The sequence below is a fragment of the Hakea prostrata genome, chromosome 10 (assembly GCF_041222555.1).
Source record: "Hakea prostrata isolate BN-2017 chromosome 10, UWA_Hpros_2, whole genome shotgun sequence".
Classification (NCBI taxonomy): Eukaryota; Viridiplantae; Streptophyta; class Magnoliopsida; order Proteales; family Proteaceae; genus Hakea; species Hakea prostrata.
Window position 1 is genome coordinate 38,140,120 of NC_142609.1, and position 18,041 is coordinate 38,158,160.

At 37.1% G+C, this 18,041-nt stretch overlaps 1 protein-coding gene across 1 annotated transcript; it reads right to left on the reverse strand.

Moving 5' to 3' along the window:
• Positions 1–3,942: 3,942 nt before the first annotated feature.
• LOC149002789 (Lycopene beta/epsilon cyclase protein) lies at positions 3,943–17,147 on the reverse strand. Its single transcript, XM_089137254.1, has 18 exons — positions 16,878–17,147; positions 15,813–15,930; positions 15,452–15,639; positions 15,237–15,344; positions 14,868–14,932; positions 12,754–12,859; positions 11,041–11,124; positions 9,233–9,379; positions 9,026–9,154; positions 8,763–8,830; positions 7,083–7,116; positions 6,913–6,997; positions 6,464–6,531; positions 6,275–6,388; positions 6,123–6,158; positions 5,923–6,009; positions 5,254–5,345; positions 3,943–4,562 (listed from the first exon to the last, which is right to left on the reverse strand). The coding sequence occupies exons 1-18, from the start codon at positions 17,013–17,015 to the stop codon at positions 4,466–4,468; spliced, it is 1,764 nt and encodes a 587-aa protein (XP_088993380.1). The 5' UTR covers positions 17,016–17,147; the 3' UTR covers positions 3,943–4,465.
• Positions 17,148–18,041: the final 894 nt, after the last annotated feature.

Below are 18,041 nucleotides of genomic sequence, written 5' to 3' on the forward strand. Positions count from 1 at the left end.
CTTTACTTAGTGGAGGAGGCACTTCCCCAGAACCCAGATTAATACCCAGTTCAATACTTATTTGTGTTACCCCATAAGCCATTGTAGCACATCATTTGAAAGTTGAATTTGTTCAATAATCGAAGGTTATTTTTGTAATTACACAAGGATCTCAATCCCAAGATGGTTGCGTAGCAGAACTTCTACTTCATAATTTTCACATATAACTAGGTTTTATGCACATCCACTACCATAACATTGCTTCTCTCTCTATTTTTTGGGCTCCTTGTTCATCTCTCTATCTTCCTTTTTTGTCTGCTTAATTCCCTACTTCCTTACACATTGTTCAGAAATGAATCTGAGTCGTGTTTGTCCATTCCTGCTTCTTGCTTTTCTCTTGCTGTTCATGACTCCAAGGAATGATGCCATTAGGAAGAGTGTTAGTTTCAGAGCTGCTTTCTCTGAAGCTCCTCAAGATCAGCTCTTCCAACCCTCAACAGGAAATCAGGTCCCCATTGGTAAAGCTAAAGATACGGAATCTGAAAAGCGGAAGATACCTTCAGGATCAAACCCACTTCACAATAGGTGATAGCTTGCTAGTTTGTCTGGTTTCAGAATGCCTTCGTCTGCTTCTCTTCCTTCATCAGTTCAATCCATGTATTGACTATGGAGTTCAAACACCCAGGGTTGACCTGAAGCAGATTATATAGGGATAAACATTTAATACATGTTAGAGATTCTGTACAGAAGGTCTTTAAGGTAAGACCCATATATGTGATTTGGATCTTAGTAGCTAGAGCTGTCTTAGTCTTTTTTCTCAAGGATTGTACCCCATACCTGGATTTGATTCCCTTTTATGTATGCAGATTAGAGTTTGTGTGTGAAGGAGAAGGATAGAGAGAGATTTACGTAATAAGTTATTTAATTTTATTCTTATATCCTTGACTGTAATCATGGCGGCCAACACAGACAAGAATGATTACTTCCCCCCCCCCCCCCCCTCCCTCCACCCCCCAAACCCAAAAAAAGAAAAAATGAACCTTGTAGATTTTGATATGGAAATTGATGCATTCATTGGTCATAATTGGGCTTTGAGTTTCCTTTTCGATTCTTTCACAGAGAAGACTTCGGTGGGTAACCACTGAAATGCTTAGTTGTACACCAGAATCCATTCTGAATGAGAAGAAGAAGAAGAAGATAATGGTTGAAGAATAGGTAACACTCAGTTCATCGGGGTTTTCACTTTCCAATGGGGTAGTATCTGTCTCGGGTGGGTTTCAATGCCAAGCATACTATGCAGATCATGGATGAACCAGATGAACATGGGGAGTCTGGGATGTAATCCTGCCATGGGAATATGGAATTGGGGTTGCTAAAAAGGTTTGGAAGTTGGAAAGCTGAGAATGTGGATGATAAATTCTCTTGCCTTACCATACCATAAGCCAAATGGTACAAGTATGTTATACCATTATCATATTATAACTTTTTGATACAAAACGTTTCTGTCCTTCAGTATGATATGTTCATTTGTATCATTTTGTCTATAACATTACTTCTTGTTATAGTTGAAATAGAAGAGGATTTCTTATTGAAAAGAATGGATAAATCCATTTCATTTTCTTATGTTTATAAGGAAACACAAATGGAGATGAAAATCTGAGAATCCTTTAGGAATTCGCAGTCACTACAATATAAATAAAATAGTTAGTGGTTCCAATTTGACTTGAATTTTGGATTGATTCGGTGAATGAAAATAAAAATTCACATTTTCTTTTTTGACCATGTCATATTGATACTGTATCATATTTATTCAATATAATATAGTATAAGTGATATACTTTCGGTTCCAATAAATGATATACGATATAAATTGACACCCTTAACTGTGAGGTCTACATCCAATTGGAATTGAGGTTGGCTGACTGTACGTTTGTCAAAAGCGCGAGAGGTTTTTCTTTTCCCTTTCCTTTTTATTTGGTAGAGATTATAGAATAGTGCCCATATGGGTGCAACACTGCAACTTGAGGGAGGGAAGACTCTACAGAAAGACACAAATGGAAATGGAAATGGAAATGCAGAAGTATGAATCATGTCCAACATTTTTAGAAATCAATCATATATAATCTACCATGTTAGGAATGAATTCCACTTCAGTATAACTAACTCTTGTGATGATTAATTCTTGAATATTATCCTGTATGAACTAATGAGAGGGGGAGAAGGGGAGGAATCTCAATGATAAGGATCCTGGTTTTCATAATTTCATCCCATGGAAGATTCTGGAGGTTTAGTAAGCCCATTGGTCCATGCCCAAAGAACGGTCCTGACAACTTTTTGCAAATGCTCATTCAACCCCCGACTCTTCCTTTTTGTATTTTGGAATTGGATTCAACAGGATTAGCACATTGATTATATTCCTAGATGTACTTCTTATGATTATTTATATATACGGCGGAGTTCTACTCTTGGCTACAAGGAAATTTGAACTTTTGATCTTATATTATTGAAAATCAATCTCGAAAGATTGACTCTCTTCATTTTCTTCTTCCAGCAGCCCAACATCGCGTTTGATTAGATTCCACCGAGTCTATAGGATTCACGCCGAATGAACCAAATACCCATCGAGGGGTCTCCATTGCTACAGATGCTGAGGCCCGGTTATACCCACATGCATTTTTCTGCTAGATCAATTATGAAACTCCTACCGGCAGAGCAAACACGCCCCCCCCGCCCCCCCCCCCCCAAAAAAAAAAAAAAAAAAAAAAAAGAAAAGAAAAGAAAAGAAAACTGTTTTGAAATTTCCACATTTCTTTCTTAAAATTTTTTATAATAAAGATAACGAGTAGAAAATTCATTGTGTTTCGTATGAAATATCAGTCTTGGCCTCTCTTGATATTAAACATTGGCTCCGTCCCTGAAACTCTCCAGTAAAGTACAAAAATGTAAGTCATGTCAGGCACTACACTTATCATGTATGCAAACAATAATTATCTAGACCCCTTTTTTGAATAGTTGTCTTAGACTTTTGGCAAAGAATAGTTATCTAGACATGAGTTCAATGTAGAAGATTTTGTACTTTTTCAGCCAAAAACCTTAATGTGAAATCAACCCTAATTGCAATACCCTTTTGCAGAATATATGGTTTTTATATTCAAGGTTGAATTAGGGATCGGAGAGTATTCCATAAAGTCATTCTTTTCCCATAAGGTCAAAATCAATATTCCTTTTTGTATTTTCTTGCTTGAGCAGGATCTGGCTCTCGATGGATCACAGCAGATGGTTTTGGAGGTATTTAGGGTGGTCTCCAAACCGTCTATATCATCCACAAAGTGCATTATGTTGTGGGAATTTTTCACATGTGAAATGTACTTGGACTCATTTGAAAGCCTAAACATAATAGATAAGATTATAATTTCTTGATATGAGTTGAGAAGTGTTTTGAGTGATAGAGAAAAATGACTGGGCTAGGCTCTAATCATTATCTTCTTCTTCCTCGTATAGAAACACTATTATCTGTTTGGCCGTGGACGAAACCTTTGAATGAACCATGTAAAATCTTGTCTTGTCTGTGTGTTTGTTTTTGCTCGGTTTTTCTTAACACACCAGAGTTGACTCCCATATCCTGTGAACCTTGGGCGAGGACCATGCCCACACGAGGAGCAGATCGAAAAGGAAAGCTAGAGAGATGATACCATCTAGAGGTGAACAAAAACTCTTTGCAATGAGCATTTGGCTTGCAAATCTACATTGCCCAGATGGTGTTGAGAGCTAGATCTCCCCGTAGTTGCATTTGAACTTTACTTAGCAATCTTTGAGAGCAAGCAGCAAGAATTTGAGTTTCCATCTGCTTAAAATTTCTGATTAATTTAGGGTGCAAGGTTTTTGGCCATCAAGGGTGAAGTAGGTGTATTCGTGCAAGGTGGTGATTGGGCTCCTCAAACAGTAAAATTGCATCATCAGCTCTCACCCATATTTTCTCTCTTTTTTGGCTTTTCTTTCCTTTTTTTTTGTTTTTTTCGTTTTGTTGTTTTCTTCCTAATCATCCTATATAGGATTACAATCTTATCACGTGTGCTTCCCCACCAAAAAAATGAATATTTCCCCTCCAAACCTGGGGGTTTAAGGCTCTATTAATTAGTTGTTAATAGCAACAAATAACAATACTCTTAATAGATTTATATCCATCCCCATGATTTCAGCGGAGTTCTTTAAATGTTCTGTATGGGATTAAAGAGGGGAGGGGATAACTGAAAGGTGAATATCCATCTAATCAATATTTAATTGAGGTAAGATTTGTCTATTATAGTTGTAAAGCAGGACTTGATCCGAATCTGAATAAAGGTGTGGTAGGGATAAAAGTTCAAACCCATAACCTCTTAGATTTATTATCTCTACATAGGAAGCTGCCACCATAGTGCTAGAAGTACATTTGTAAGAATTATTACAAAATCCATGAAAGTGTTGACCTTATCTCTCTCCACAAACCCTACAATTTGTAATCCAATCCAGATCCATACTTCCAGGCCTCAAGACGCCTCTTCCATATGAACTTCCTCTTGTCTGGAAATGCATTGATCCGTGACCTTGCAGATAAGAAAGTTGGTAAAGATCAGGTGAAAATGAAACAAATTAATTATCATCCCCAGATTTAAAAAAAGAAAAAGAAAAGGAAAAGAAAGAAAGAAACCAAATTAGTTTAGGATACTAATGTTCTCCCAAGATAACATACACTAAAGAAAATTTAGTTTCATATATCACTTCAAGTCTTGCAAGTCCATCAGTAGCTTAATGAAGCTGCAATTAGCTGTGACAATGGGTTTACATCAATGAATTTGAATTTCTAGAGCAACTGCTTGAGACATCAAAAGGTGATGCTTCATACTGCACTCACCTCTAGTCATATTGAATTTATTGATAAGTAGAGAGAGAAAACAGAGAGGGAAGAGCAAAAGGGGGGGGGGGGGGGGAGTTTGAGAGATCAACTTGGATTCATTAAAATGAGGGAAATTTGCTAACACTCCCTCGTACTTATATTTAATTTACTCAAACTGCCCTTCAAAAAGCTACATCTCTTGATTCTCCTAAGAAGGTGAACTTCTACATCTCCCCTGTTTTTCAAAATGACCAAATTACCGAACCTTAAAGTGAAGCCATTTCCATTCTGCATTTGTTGGTGATGAATGGAGATGGATCCATTTTACAGCGGAAAATAAGCATCCAGATGCTGTGCTCTCAATTTGTGTGTGTGTGTGCGCATTACTAGACGGTAGTTACCTTATAATAGGGTCTATGAAGATCGAGAGAAATGTGTAGTAACCCAGCATGAAAAAATGTCCAGACCAGTCCAAAAGCACTGCAATTCCCACCTAGAAGACAATTGTTGTAAATTTATAAGTACATGCCTTCATTATATTAGACTTTGCCACATCAAAAAATCTAGCAGGGACTATCTGAGAATGATTGGAATACACAAAAGTCAATTCCATGAACACATTATTGCCGACCCAGACCTTTCTTCATTCATGTACTTGATCTATATGTTCCTTAACTAAGCATTCTGATACTAGCCGGAAGAAGGGGAAGCAATTGCAAGTTCTCATAAGCAGATTGGTAATTTCATCAATCTCTATTTACCTTATATTATTTGTAGGTCAGCCTTGCAGTTTCACACATTTTTCTATGCTCAAGTTAACTGATTATTTTGGTATTCTCCGGTAATTCAACTTTGGCAATAAAAGCTACTGGACTAGTTCTGATTGTGAGGAGCAAAATACCAACGTTATAGTTATGGAATCAAATACCATGAAGGCCGTGCTGCCTCAACAAGGAAAAAACAGATGAAGCCTAATATGACTATGAACTATTTATCTATTGTCACCACTAAAGAAAATTATGAAACTTTTTGGTACCAAGCATTCAGCAGACGTTTGCAACCAAACATACCTGCTTGAATATTGATGGAATGATTTGAGGCTTGGTTAGCATAACCAAACCCAATGTCTTTACAAGAGGCCCAAATTGTATTACATCCTGCCACAATACAGAAAGTTTCATACAGGAACTACTTTTAATTAACGGATAGCAGTACCTTCCAAATTCAAAGAGTTACATAGAGTGGGTATAGAAAAATCCAGAATACCAACCTGAAGAAAAGGTCGCAGTACTGGGTTCCCTAGCCTCTGGTGAAAAATGCGGCATTTAATAGAAATTCAAAATAATTAATAAACATTAGTAGAGAAAGGGGAAAAGTTGAACAATGTAATTGTACCAGATCTGTGCACAATACACAAATTACCTGCATACACTGGAAATTTACAAAAAGAAGGTCATTAATGAAATCTGATGAAACATTAGTCTGTTGTCTTGCTGACATTGCTCGTTGAAACAACCAAGATGCTCTTAAGTTGGGCTGCGTGCAACAAATTTCCTTTGAGTTACAAGAGGAAGGAAAAATTTAACAACCCATGTACCAGGAGACACCCACCAAATATGGATTCATCAGGGACAAGCTGTCTGAGTCTAGAAAATTGTTATTGACTGCTTCATATATCCCTTAATCCACAAAGAAATAAATAAATATTAGTCAAATTTCATCCATGATACCAAACACACACCCACAACAATAATCAAGACAAGCTCATGCATGCAAATTACTGCAGAAATTGTCACCCCACACATGGTGACAAATGCATTGCCCAAATAGCCACAAGTTCTGCCATAGCCTCAAATTTGTGATTTCTACTATAGCTAGAAATCCCTAAAACATAAAATAAAAAAAAAAAAAGGTAGGAAAAACAGTATGTCCAGAAGTCAGAAAAAAGTTCACAGAATTTTCTGGATAAAATGTCATAATATTTGAAGGAATATTGGTGAGCTTCTTTGGTGAAAAAAATTTGCCATTAAAGACTGCCAATGGATATCAACAGAATATACCAGCTGAGAGTCTGCCAAGGTGCCGAGTCAAGCTCCCAAAACCACCAAATGAAACTGGTGATTGTATGCCACTAGCATCACCAAACTGCAGAAATGACTTAACATTCTCAATGCATTCTTTACATAGTTCCATATCTCTGAGACCTTAAAAAGTGTGTAATATACTTCACCTGTAGAATACGATTAAAAGAAGCCGGCAATGGACTGAAAAAGACATTGATCCACCCCCATTAAAAGAGAGACATGTCAGAGTCGGTAAATGTAGTCGGCACAATATCTTGAAAATGGCACATAAGACGTATGGAAAGTGTCATTTTAATTTAATTCACAAATGGCGAAACCAAAGATGAAGAAATAGAAGATGATAACTGGATAAAGCATCAATGGCAATATCACACATTGAACAGCAATACCTTGAGTAGCCTTGGTATTTAACATCAATATATTCTACACTCAACTATACATACAAAAGCAACACAAAAAAATCACAAGAAATTAATAAAAAATCAGCAAAAAAGAACTAAGGATTCAGAATGATAGCAAAAATACAGAAATTGCCGAAATTATTCTAGATCGATTCTTGCCTAAAGGGGCAGGCCTTGGCGTAATGGTTGGTGGTTGTAGCTTGATATCAAGGTACCGAATCATCCTCTCAGCAAAATTGTTGGGGCAAGGTTGCATAAGAAAAAACTCTGCTTGTGTGCAACCCTTCAGCAGTAGGTTTGCCCTTTTCATTCTTAAAATTACCTCTCAATACAACAACAACAAGCCTTGTTCCGACTAAATAGGGTCAGCAGCTAAATGAATTCTTGCTTCCAATCAGCTCTGTCTAAGGCCATGCTAGATACAAGGCCCAATCTATGCATATCCTTTCTCACCACTTCTCTTAAGGTTATCTTAGGTTTGCCTCTAGCTCTTCTAATTCCTTCAATACAAAATTTAAGTAGTGGTCAAAACTGAGGAAGCCTGGTAAAAAGGACAGCATAGTCAACCTTGTTTCATATCAGAGAGTCCAGTTACAAATTATAGGTCTAAGTGTAGCTCCAGTCATTTCATGCAAAATGTGGGATCTGCAACCATCAGCTGCCTAGAGGAAGCCCTCAAGTGTTTCAGATTCCACCAGCTCGAAACAAACGATGACCGTCCCCTACAAAAAAAAAAAAGAGAAAATCCATTTGCCAAAAAAAAATATTAGGGGGACAACCTCAGGAATCTTTCCCATGTTTGGGCTTTGGGGTCAAAACCCCTAAAAAAAAACTTTAAAAAACAAACGGTAATTAAAAAAAAAAAACCCATCAAAAAACCCCCCAAACATCTTTTTTAAAAAAAAAATAAAAATAAAAAAAAAAAAAAAAAACCCCCAGTCAGTCCGCCCGAAACCAACTGATGACCGTACTCTATCAAAATAGAAATGTAGTAGACTATTCATGTTGCCAGAAAGAATTATTAGAGTGCATGCAACTTCAGGAATCTTTACCGTGTTTGGATCATTGGAGTTCAGAATCCTTAGTATATAAGACTATTAGTTAACAAATCGAGGTAATTTAGACAAAAATTACAGATACAAATTTCTATGCAAATGAGGAACCATCAAGTTCTATAGAAACTGTAATTCCCACCAATCAGGCGAAGACTTGTATTTCTTTTGTTGGATAAAAATGCAGTTGGAAGAGATGATACAGAATTTCAATATTAAAGATAAGGTGTGTATCAACAGGCTGCTAGAAGGAGACAAACTGTTTGGATATGCAAACACAACAGAAGCACCATTAAAGGATGTACACTAAACGTTACTCCTTGTCTTGAACATGACAGAAAATTGCATTTTTGTTAACAGTTGCAACTCTCACCTGTCACAGTATGTAGGGAAAATGCCAAAGAGAACTCTCCGTATCTCCAAATCGTCAAGTGAGACCCCCTACACAACATTAAAAGATCAGGGTCTGAAGACAATGGTTACGAACTGAATTAACAGATGATACATAGATTTCTAAATTCCCGTTCATATAAGAGTTAGAATTATAATGATAGTACCACAAAAGGCATAAGAGCCAGTACTATATTAAAAACCACTGGAAAGTTGATTTTAACCAATATGGTTGAATTCAGCAACCTGATAACCTGGCATTAGATCCCAGTAGTCTTCTAATAGATCTTCCAACTTTGGGCATCCTGGCTGGGGATCAAGATAAGTAAACATATAGGTTGTTCGATCCATAGGACCAGAGCCAGCAGGAAATGCCTGTGAAATCACAAAGTTAAGATCCATTTGTAAATAATAATTTAAGTTCATCAAAGATCAACAGTGAATTCCAGTTACCTCCCAAAAATAATGTGCATTTGAATCTCCAATCTCTTTCACTGACGAACTACTAAAAATGACATCACTTGTAAAATTCTCCCTAAAACCACGAGAACAAGAACCAACAACAAGGCAAACACCATCTGGCTTCCTTCCTGATCTGATCTGTCAAATGAATTACATGTCTAAAAGTTACAAAATTGCTATTTGGGGGGACCGGAAAACCAAAATTGATATTGGACATAGGGACAAGCAAGATGGTGAACACCCACTATTATGGAATTTAATTTTCATGCTTCGTTTCTTTAACATTGAGTGGACTAGGAAGTGGTCCACACTTTCATTTATTTAAATTAAGGAACTTGGGTCAGTAAGTTCTCCGATTGAAGAGTTTGATAGTTCAAACCACTTGTAATGGAGTTCATTTGTGAAGGAGTCCAACTACTACATTGCATATAATAGTGATTATGTTAACTTTAAAAAAGTACAGCTGGAAGAGGGTGGGCCTCGCCAAAGTTGTAAGGTTCCTCCATTGCAACTAGTGGTCGTGGGTACAAGTCAGGAATCAACCTTTCCACGAAACAGAGGTAGGATTACTCACATACAACCCTCCCCAGACTCCGCAGAGGTAGGAGCCTCACATACTGAGTAAACATTTTTTAGTAATGCTAGAGCAAGCTTCAGACTTTCAATATTGCTAACTTTTCTAATAAAGCACAATAATTGTTAGGAAAAAGAAGAGCAGCCTACAAAAGGAATTAGTAGTATTGACGATATTGAAATTTTTTATTTATTTCCATTTGAGGTCATAGAAATATGCTAAAAGGTCTTGCAACGATTTGGAGGTAATCGAGTGACAACTTTTCATTGTAATGAGATTAACTGACCTTTTTCAAGTTAAGATCTAACAATAAACTTTTAATTTTGACAATGAAGGCTACTAGACTGTCCAAGTGGTCACATGTTCAAGTTTAGAAACAGCCACTGTGCAAAAGCAAGTCCCCATATCAAAATACTTCATATGTAATATTAATCATTTCTAAAATCCATTTCACCAATCACATTTTTACAAACTGAGCCAGTCATCATATAATTTGGACCAAATAAGTTTTCCCATCATTTCCATTAAAGCAAAGCAAAAAGGCCATCCAATACAATACCAACAGAGGCTTGCCAGAAGAGGTTTGAGTGCATAACATAAGCAACCACAAAAGACATTTGAATGAAACTCCAGTCATTTGAAGGGGCATCTAACCATTGCAAGTTATCTAGTGCTTTGAGGCTTTAGCATTTTAACCTCAATGTGGTAAGTAATATACGCACAGGAAATTGAAAAAAATAAACCATCTCTGTATCAGATGTGTGAAATTTCCATTATTACCAATCAAGTTTTTGTATTATTTAATAACTTAGAGAAAAATGACATCCAAAAGGCAAATTCTTCGGTTAAAGCCACAGATGACTTGAGCAACATTGTGAACAATTTAATTTCCATGACTTTTCTAAACCCTTCTTTGAAACTTGGTTAGCTTGTTTTGGCTGAATCTTGACAAGTGACCAGTGGGACCTAGGGCTCTACCAGTACCATTCATCTACACAGCCATGAAGATGTCTTTTCCCCACCGATAAAAAAATGATCTGCCTGCTTATACATGCTGAATGGCTAGATAACAAGATCCAGAACTTCTATATGCATGCTCATGAGTGTATGCACAGACGCATTCATGACCAATAGTATTTCAACTTTGTGCTGTGTGTATGTTTGTGTGTGGACTTACATTTCAGAGTACAGAGACATCAATGTTGGCATGAGATTCAAACCTGACCTGTTTAACAACGGGTGAGAAATTTCCCATTGCATCAATAACGAGATCTGATCTTAAAATGTTTCCCTCCATAAATTGCAAAACCTGAGAAGCATAAGAGCTATAAGTTACAGAACTAAACTAGCCAAATTATAACTAACTAAAACAGATTGGTTGTTAATGAAGGGTAAAGCATGGATAAAACTCTACTTGATGGGTGACCAAAAGAAGGATCTCATGATGGTTCATAACTTTTGGGCAACATGAAGGTTAGGTTTTTGGGAACCAAGCATCAGATGTTTGCAGACACTGCAGATTAGTCAACTGCCAAATTTGAAGTCCCATATCAATTGTTGGATGATCTTTGATTTAAGTTTTCCTTGTCTTTTCACTGGTTGAATCAAAACTAAAAACTTGAGTTCTGAAGATCTTAATATCTCCTAGTGGTAAATTAGAGCTGTATTAAAGGTTATCTGGCTGCTAGATGAAAATATGGAAAACTGTAATGGCCCACATATTTAAGACCAAAAGAATTGCCATGTGGCTAGCAGAAATTTGGGCTCTGATGATAGGTAATCAACACAGCAACAGACTCAACAAGAAAAGGAGATTAAACAAACCAAATCAAACTCCTTCAATTCCTCCCACAAAAGTCCACCAAATTATCAACAGAAGAAAATGCAAAAATTTTGTGGTCGTCTTCTTCTTCTTCTAACCCCCCCCCCCCCAATGGAACTCCCCTTCCTGTTCTAGTAAGGCCACATCAATTATTTACAACTATTTACTCCATTAAAGCTATTGATGTCAATAAAATGGGATTCTAGATGAGATTGCATTTTGGTGATTAAAGTTTCTCTGTATTCAAAATATGGTAAAACTGCCAATGGAGGAGTAGTAGGATGGTTAGGAACCTGCTTCTCAGTGGAGAGGTCATGGGTTCAACTCCTATTGGCGGCATATGTAATATCCCTATCCCTATAAATAAAAAGCGCCTTTGTACCAAAAAAAAAACATATATGGTAAAACAAACTCTCATGCTTGCAATTGTTAGCTGCCTGACAGACCATGCATCAGAACAATTTAAGGCCAAGACGGACAAAAGTTTCAAGAAAGTTGCCTGGCTGCACCAGATTAATCTTCAAAGTTCCTTATTTGTTGTGATTAGCCAAAACCAGCCAACACTACCCATATTATTCTAGTAAGGACTGATGGCAATATTATATCTTATAAGGGCTGCAAATATTTTTCTGAAAATTTTTAAACCTAAGAAAATTCACACTATTGTTGGTTTCCAACAAACCATTCAATGGGTCCCATCTATGATGTATCCAGATAAAACATTGGTCGCAGATGGAGATTTAAATTCTGCTGATTTATGAATCATTTACATGGACCTTACTCCTACAATTAAGGCCGTTTAGTATCTCTTTCTAAGTAGATGGAAACTCTTGGGTTGGATACTAGGATCTGCACAAAATTGTCCACCCAATGCCGAAATTCAAGAGGTGATTTCATGCCAAAGGAAGAAATCCCTGAATATCTTGACATTTGGCAAATTTTGGTTCTGTCGAACTTTTTTCAAACATGTATATCTGAATTTCTGTTTGCTAAATACATTGAGGAAAGATATGGCATTCCACCTAAGTTGATTCTATGATTTTTTTTTTTTGGGGGGGGGGGGGAAATGATCCAGAAGTAAAACTGCATGACAACAAAGAATAGTCATTAACGCACCGCTGTATCTTCGTATATGGATATGCTTGAAACACTATAGCCCTCAAATATGACTCCACCGAGGGAAGTAAAACGTGTCTTCATAAGCTCTATCAACTTCAATGGCCTAGACAGACAGATAGATAATACAGAGAAATTGCCACTGAAAATGTTAAATCCTCAATGGAAAGGACATCAGAAAGGAATTGAAACATTTCTTTCAGAGGAAAGTTATTAAAAGGTATATATCACATAAAAGGCAAGGTGGCAGCTTCACTGCCTATAATGTTTTGGATACTCTTGAAGGAAAACTTTTTTTTTTTTTGGACAACTAAGAAAAAACCCACTATATTGGTGGTCTTCCACAAACTCATTGCAGTAGCCAGTAGCCACTGAATCAAAAATCCCCAGTTGCACCACAATTTGCTGGACATGGCAGTTTGTTGTAAAGATTTCAAGAAAATAAGTAGCCATTGGTGTATAGGCCATGTGGTTCGTATGTCAGTAAAAACATTTCGAACAAAGAAGCAAGATGCATAAAGAATTGAAATAATAGGCAAAGAAAACAAAAAAGGGCTATATATTCTGCTCTAGCTATGTAGATCTTATGTATTTTATGTACTGCTTGTCCTCACCCTCCCTCAACCTTCTGGTTATGCTTCTCAATATGATTAGTCCCATTTGTCCACATTAGAGAAATTCTACTAATCATTTAATCTTGGAGTTTATGTATGCATTCCCCAAAAGACAAAACCCTAAAACTAGGAATAACATCCTCTTATCTATATAGTAAGTGGGAAAACACCATAAGGCATCAATCTAGTGTCTATCATCTCGCATAAAGGTACTAGTTTCAGGGCCAAAAACAAATCCTATTTATTGACAATTTGTCTTGTTTTGCTCCAGAAGTTACTTAGCCAATCCATGTTTCCCAGTCTTATCAGTAATCTAATCCAAATTGGAAACTCAGTACTGTGAATCATGTTTTTTGAGGATTAAAACCCAACCGCATATCATATCAGTGTCCCTTGCGAGGAAACATCATGCCAGAACTAAATGCATGTAAGAGAAACCAGGAAAATGTTAAGCCTCAGTAACAAGAACTTCAGACTGAAATTGTAGATGGACTAGTTCTACGGATATAGGAACTCAGAAGGCATCAACAGAAAAATGGGAAGGGACAAAGGCACCCCAAAAATTTCATTCTCAAAGAAAAATCAGCACAAATGCCCATCTCTCAAAATTGCTTTTTCTTTTCTTTCCACTTGACTGCTGAATTTGGTGCATATAGGTTTGAGAAATAAAAGTAGGATAGAAGGTGGAAAAATAAGTAAAACTATAACAATTATATTTGAAACAATGATAAATTCCACTAGATCCAACAAGAACAAGAATCTGGTGCCATGGATTTCTGTTGTCCAAAAAGATTAAAACAATTAGTTCCCTGTGCAATAATTAAGACAACAACAACCACAACAACAATAAGCATTTTCCCAACTAAATGGGGGACTCAAGATGCATGGTTGACAAGGCCTAAGCTTTAGATATCCTTTCTCGCCACCTCCAAGGTTATCTTAGGTCTACCCCTACTCACAAGATCCTTCAATATGGTTATATCACTCTCCAGCAACATTAATCTCCGTGCGTGCCCCTGCCCCCAGACTTTCTCTAAGCCCATGGGCACCCCGGACCACTCTAATTGATCGTTATTATCTATCCATCCTAGTTTGCCACCATCCATCTTAGCATCCTCCTTCTGGTTTATCTATATGATTCTTCTTAACGCCCAACACGCACCGCATCTGGGGCACAGTCCTTAAAATTTTCCTAGCTTTAATGCTAGACCCCGGATGCACCCCCACCACCCACCCATAAACCGGAACCCCCCCCCCAACCCCCCCCCCCCCCCCCCCCCCCCCCCCCCATGATTGAACCAGGTACCTAAAACAATCACGCAATAAATAAGAACATAACTTAATACCAGATGCATGGACAAGAGGCCAAGAAAAAAAAGATTTAAGGTAGAGAAAAAATAAAGGGGGGGGGGGGGGCACGGGATTTGAGGCACAATTCAACATCAACCCTCTTATCTTTTTTTCTGCAGCACCTTAAAATGGAACAGAAAGCTGACTTACAAAACTCCAAGGTTAAGAATGTCCTCAACCCAAATGTCACCCTTTCCCTCGAATCCACATCTATTCTGTAGAACCATCTGTAAAAAAAAATCATTACAGTAGTTTCTCTGGGTGCAACAACTGAACAGTATAAGAGAAGTTGATGATGAATCAGAAGGCTAAACTTGGTCATATCCTAGAGTGTATGCCATAAACGAAACAGTAAAGACACTTTCAATTTTTTCAGGAGAAATGAAGTACGGAACCTCAAATGCTTATTTTACTTCTGGATTATAGAAACCAGTTAGCATATGTGCAACATGTCAGAAAAATCTCACAAGCCTTCTCTCACCGAAAATCTAAAATAATATATAAATTTCTGAAGCTTACAGGATTAAATTTCACTGCTGTTACTTGTTCAACATCATCTTCAGTTAGAATGCCAACCTCAACAAGTTCCATGAGCTCTTTCCTCGAGATATTCCACTCTTGTTCTCTCTGATAATTGGTATTAAGGCATTAATGCAAACTTGTACCATACCCCCAATACAATTGGTAAATTGAGCATCAATGGAGTTTTCCTAGAATGAATTATCACAGTATACCCCCTTTAGCAGATTCCGTTCAATTATGCCTACTCGAAGGCCTCTTAAGCTCAATGCCGTAGCAAGGAATATGCCCAAAGTACCACCACAAATTAGTACATCAAATGTATCTATTGCTCTATCAGCCAGTTCAGAATGGCTGAACAAACCAGGAACACAGGAAACCACTTCTCGTTGTTCTTGCAGAACTGCAAAAGATGAATCCAGATGAGTTCATTGAAATATAGATTTTACATTAGTATTCAATTAGTAATTACTAAAACAAACATATTCCACATTAGTATTCAATTAGCAATTACTAAAACACACGTATTCCAATATCAAAATGAAAATTGGATGCAAAATTGGTGAAAAGGTCAACCTGTTGGTGAAGAGCAAATATTAGACCATAATTGGTCCAGCTTCTTCAAAGCATTATATGAAGATGCACCACCAGCACCACCCACTTCACCGCTTACTGAAATGCTCTCCATTATCCTCTAGAAGAACATAAAAACCATACTGCAAATTAATTCAAGGTTTAACACAACAGATCCAATAATTAAGGCAAATTCTAACACCAAAAGTACTATTACCATCATGAGTTCAAGGAATATATTACGTTAAATAAAGCATGGAACCTATTTAAATACCAAAGCATTCCACAGTGGACCTCTTTGAGGGGGTGAAAAGGAGGGTCTGTAATACAGTTAGCACTTCCTTGTGACATGCTAGTATTTATGGTCTTCGTCACCACTCTTTAAGCATACTATGGCCCAGTGCGTGTAGGTTACAGCCAACACCCATGATCAATCTTCAGTGACTTGAAATTCTACCTTCAGGCTCTTACTAGTCAAGTACAAGAAAAGCTGATACTTTGCCCACAAAACCTTTATGCAGTTCTCATTCTTCCACAGTGCTACACTAAATCAGTGCATGAGCTCATTGAGCTCGGGATATCTACCTAACACAAGCCAGACCCAGCAGTGAAGGATGCAAATACGCTTGAAAAAAAAGGTTCTAACCCTGAGTTAATGATATCACAAGAAATATAGAGCGTGTCTAGGCTGCTTTCCTGTTAGTTTCAGGTTCACAATAGAGAACTCTTAATCTTCTATCCTTTTAATTACAGACTCACAATAGACTTAATTTGAGCTCTTACTCAATCCATTCTGTTCCAATCAATATTAAGCTTCACAACTGAGGTAAATGCTGTAAAGTATAGTCCAAGATTCCTTTCCCAACTTAAAGTTAGAAATCCAACATCTGTTTGATCCTTGAAAAGGTACTTCCGTCAATAATAGCTAAAGGGACAATAGCCAGAGACATCGTGATGAAGCGTAATAAGAAATACCAAATGAGGCTGTAAATACGGTTGGCAAACAGGTAAGCAAAGAGGCGAAGTTCAAGTAATTAAGAAACAGAGAGGAAAAGGCGATATCAATACTTGGGTTCTAGAGGGACGAGCTTCTGTTCGCAAAGAGCAGTTAAGATGTGGTCTCCCTTGCCTCTGAAATGGAGATGCAGTAGAGAAGTTATTGAAGCCATGAATAAAGGTTCGATGTTGAAGCAGCATCACCGACATTGCTTCGATCTTTGAATCTTTTGGGGAGATATATTGATTGCGTCCCTTGATTCACTTTCAAGAATAGTTGTTAAATTCTTGCTCTTCTCTCCATTGTTTCCACTTTCCAACTCGAATGAGAGAGAATGCTGAGAAGAGCAACTCATGGAGCCTTCTCCAGCAATCTCAAGTGTATCCATGATGGAGAAAGCTGAGATTTGTGCGTTGTAGCATTCGACACGTTAACAACATGAGCACTACAAAACCATCTTCTCACTGATTTTGTATCGATTGCAAGGGATGCACAAAAGATAATTAATGTCCAAAAATTCATTTTCTTGAGGAAAGATAATTTACCATATCAATCTCTATGTAAATTCTTTTTTTTGATATTGTGCACTAAAACCTTGGTTGGGTCAAGTTGAGACCTCAAGTGTAACGTGACCAGTCACATCAACCTAATTCTCTACTATAATTGTATTTTTTTACATTTCTTTATCACACATTTAAGAAGTTTACCTTTAAAAAAAATAATAATAATAAATAAATAAATAAATAAATAATAAAATTGAACAAAAACAAATGTTGAAAAAAATGTGAAAGAACCACGATTCTCTACCCTTCCTAGTTCAGTATCCCATTCCGTAATCTTAGGCATAGTTTTATTATTTTTCTCAACTCTTCCTCCCTACTTTCCCCTTTATTTGTGAATTACTATGGAATTATCTAAATAGAATAAGGCACATGAGTTCTCCTTTGTTCTTCTACTGCATAGAAAGACAAAAATTAAAACAAACTAATTAGCATCAAACATGGGGTGAATCAAGTCCAACATCTAAAGCCCATAAAGATTCACCTAAACTAGCTATACCTAAAAGATTGGCCTGAACTGGGTCTTTTAAGGATAACAGGTTAGGTTAGGGTTTGCAAAAAAGGAATCCAACGAAACCTAAACCCTATTTCACCCCTATTATTTGGGCTCAATTTTGGTGCTGCAAACTGTCAAGATTTTGATTTCAACTGTCCATTTCTAAAAAGTGTGAAAAC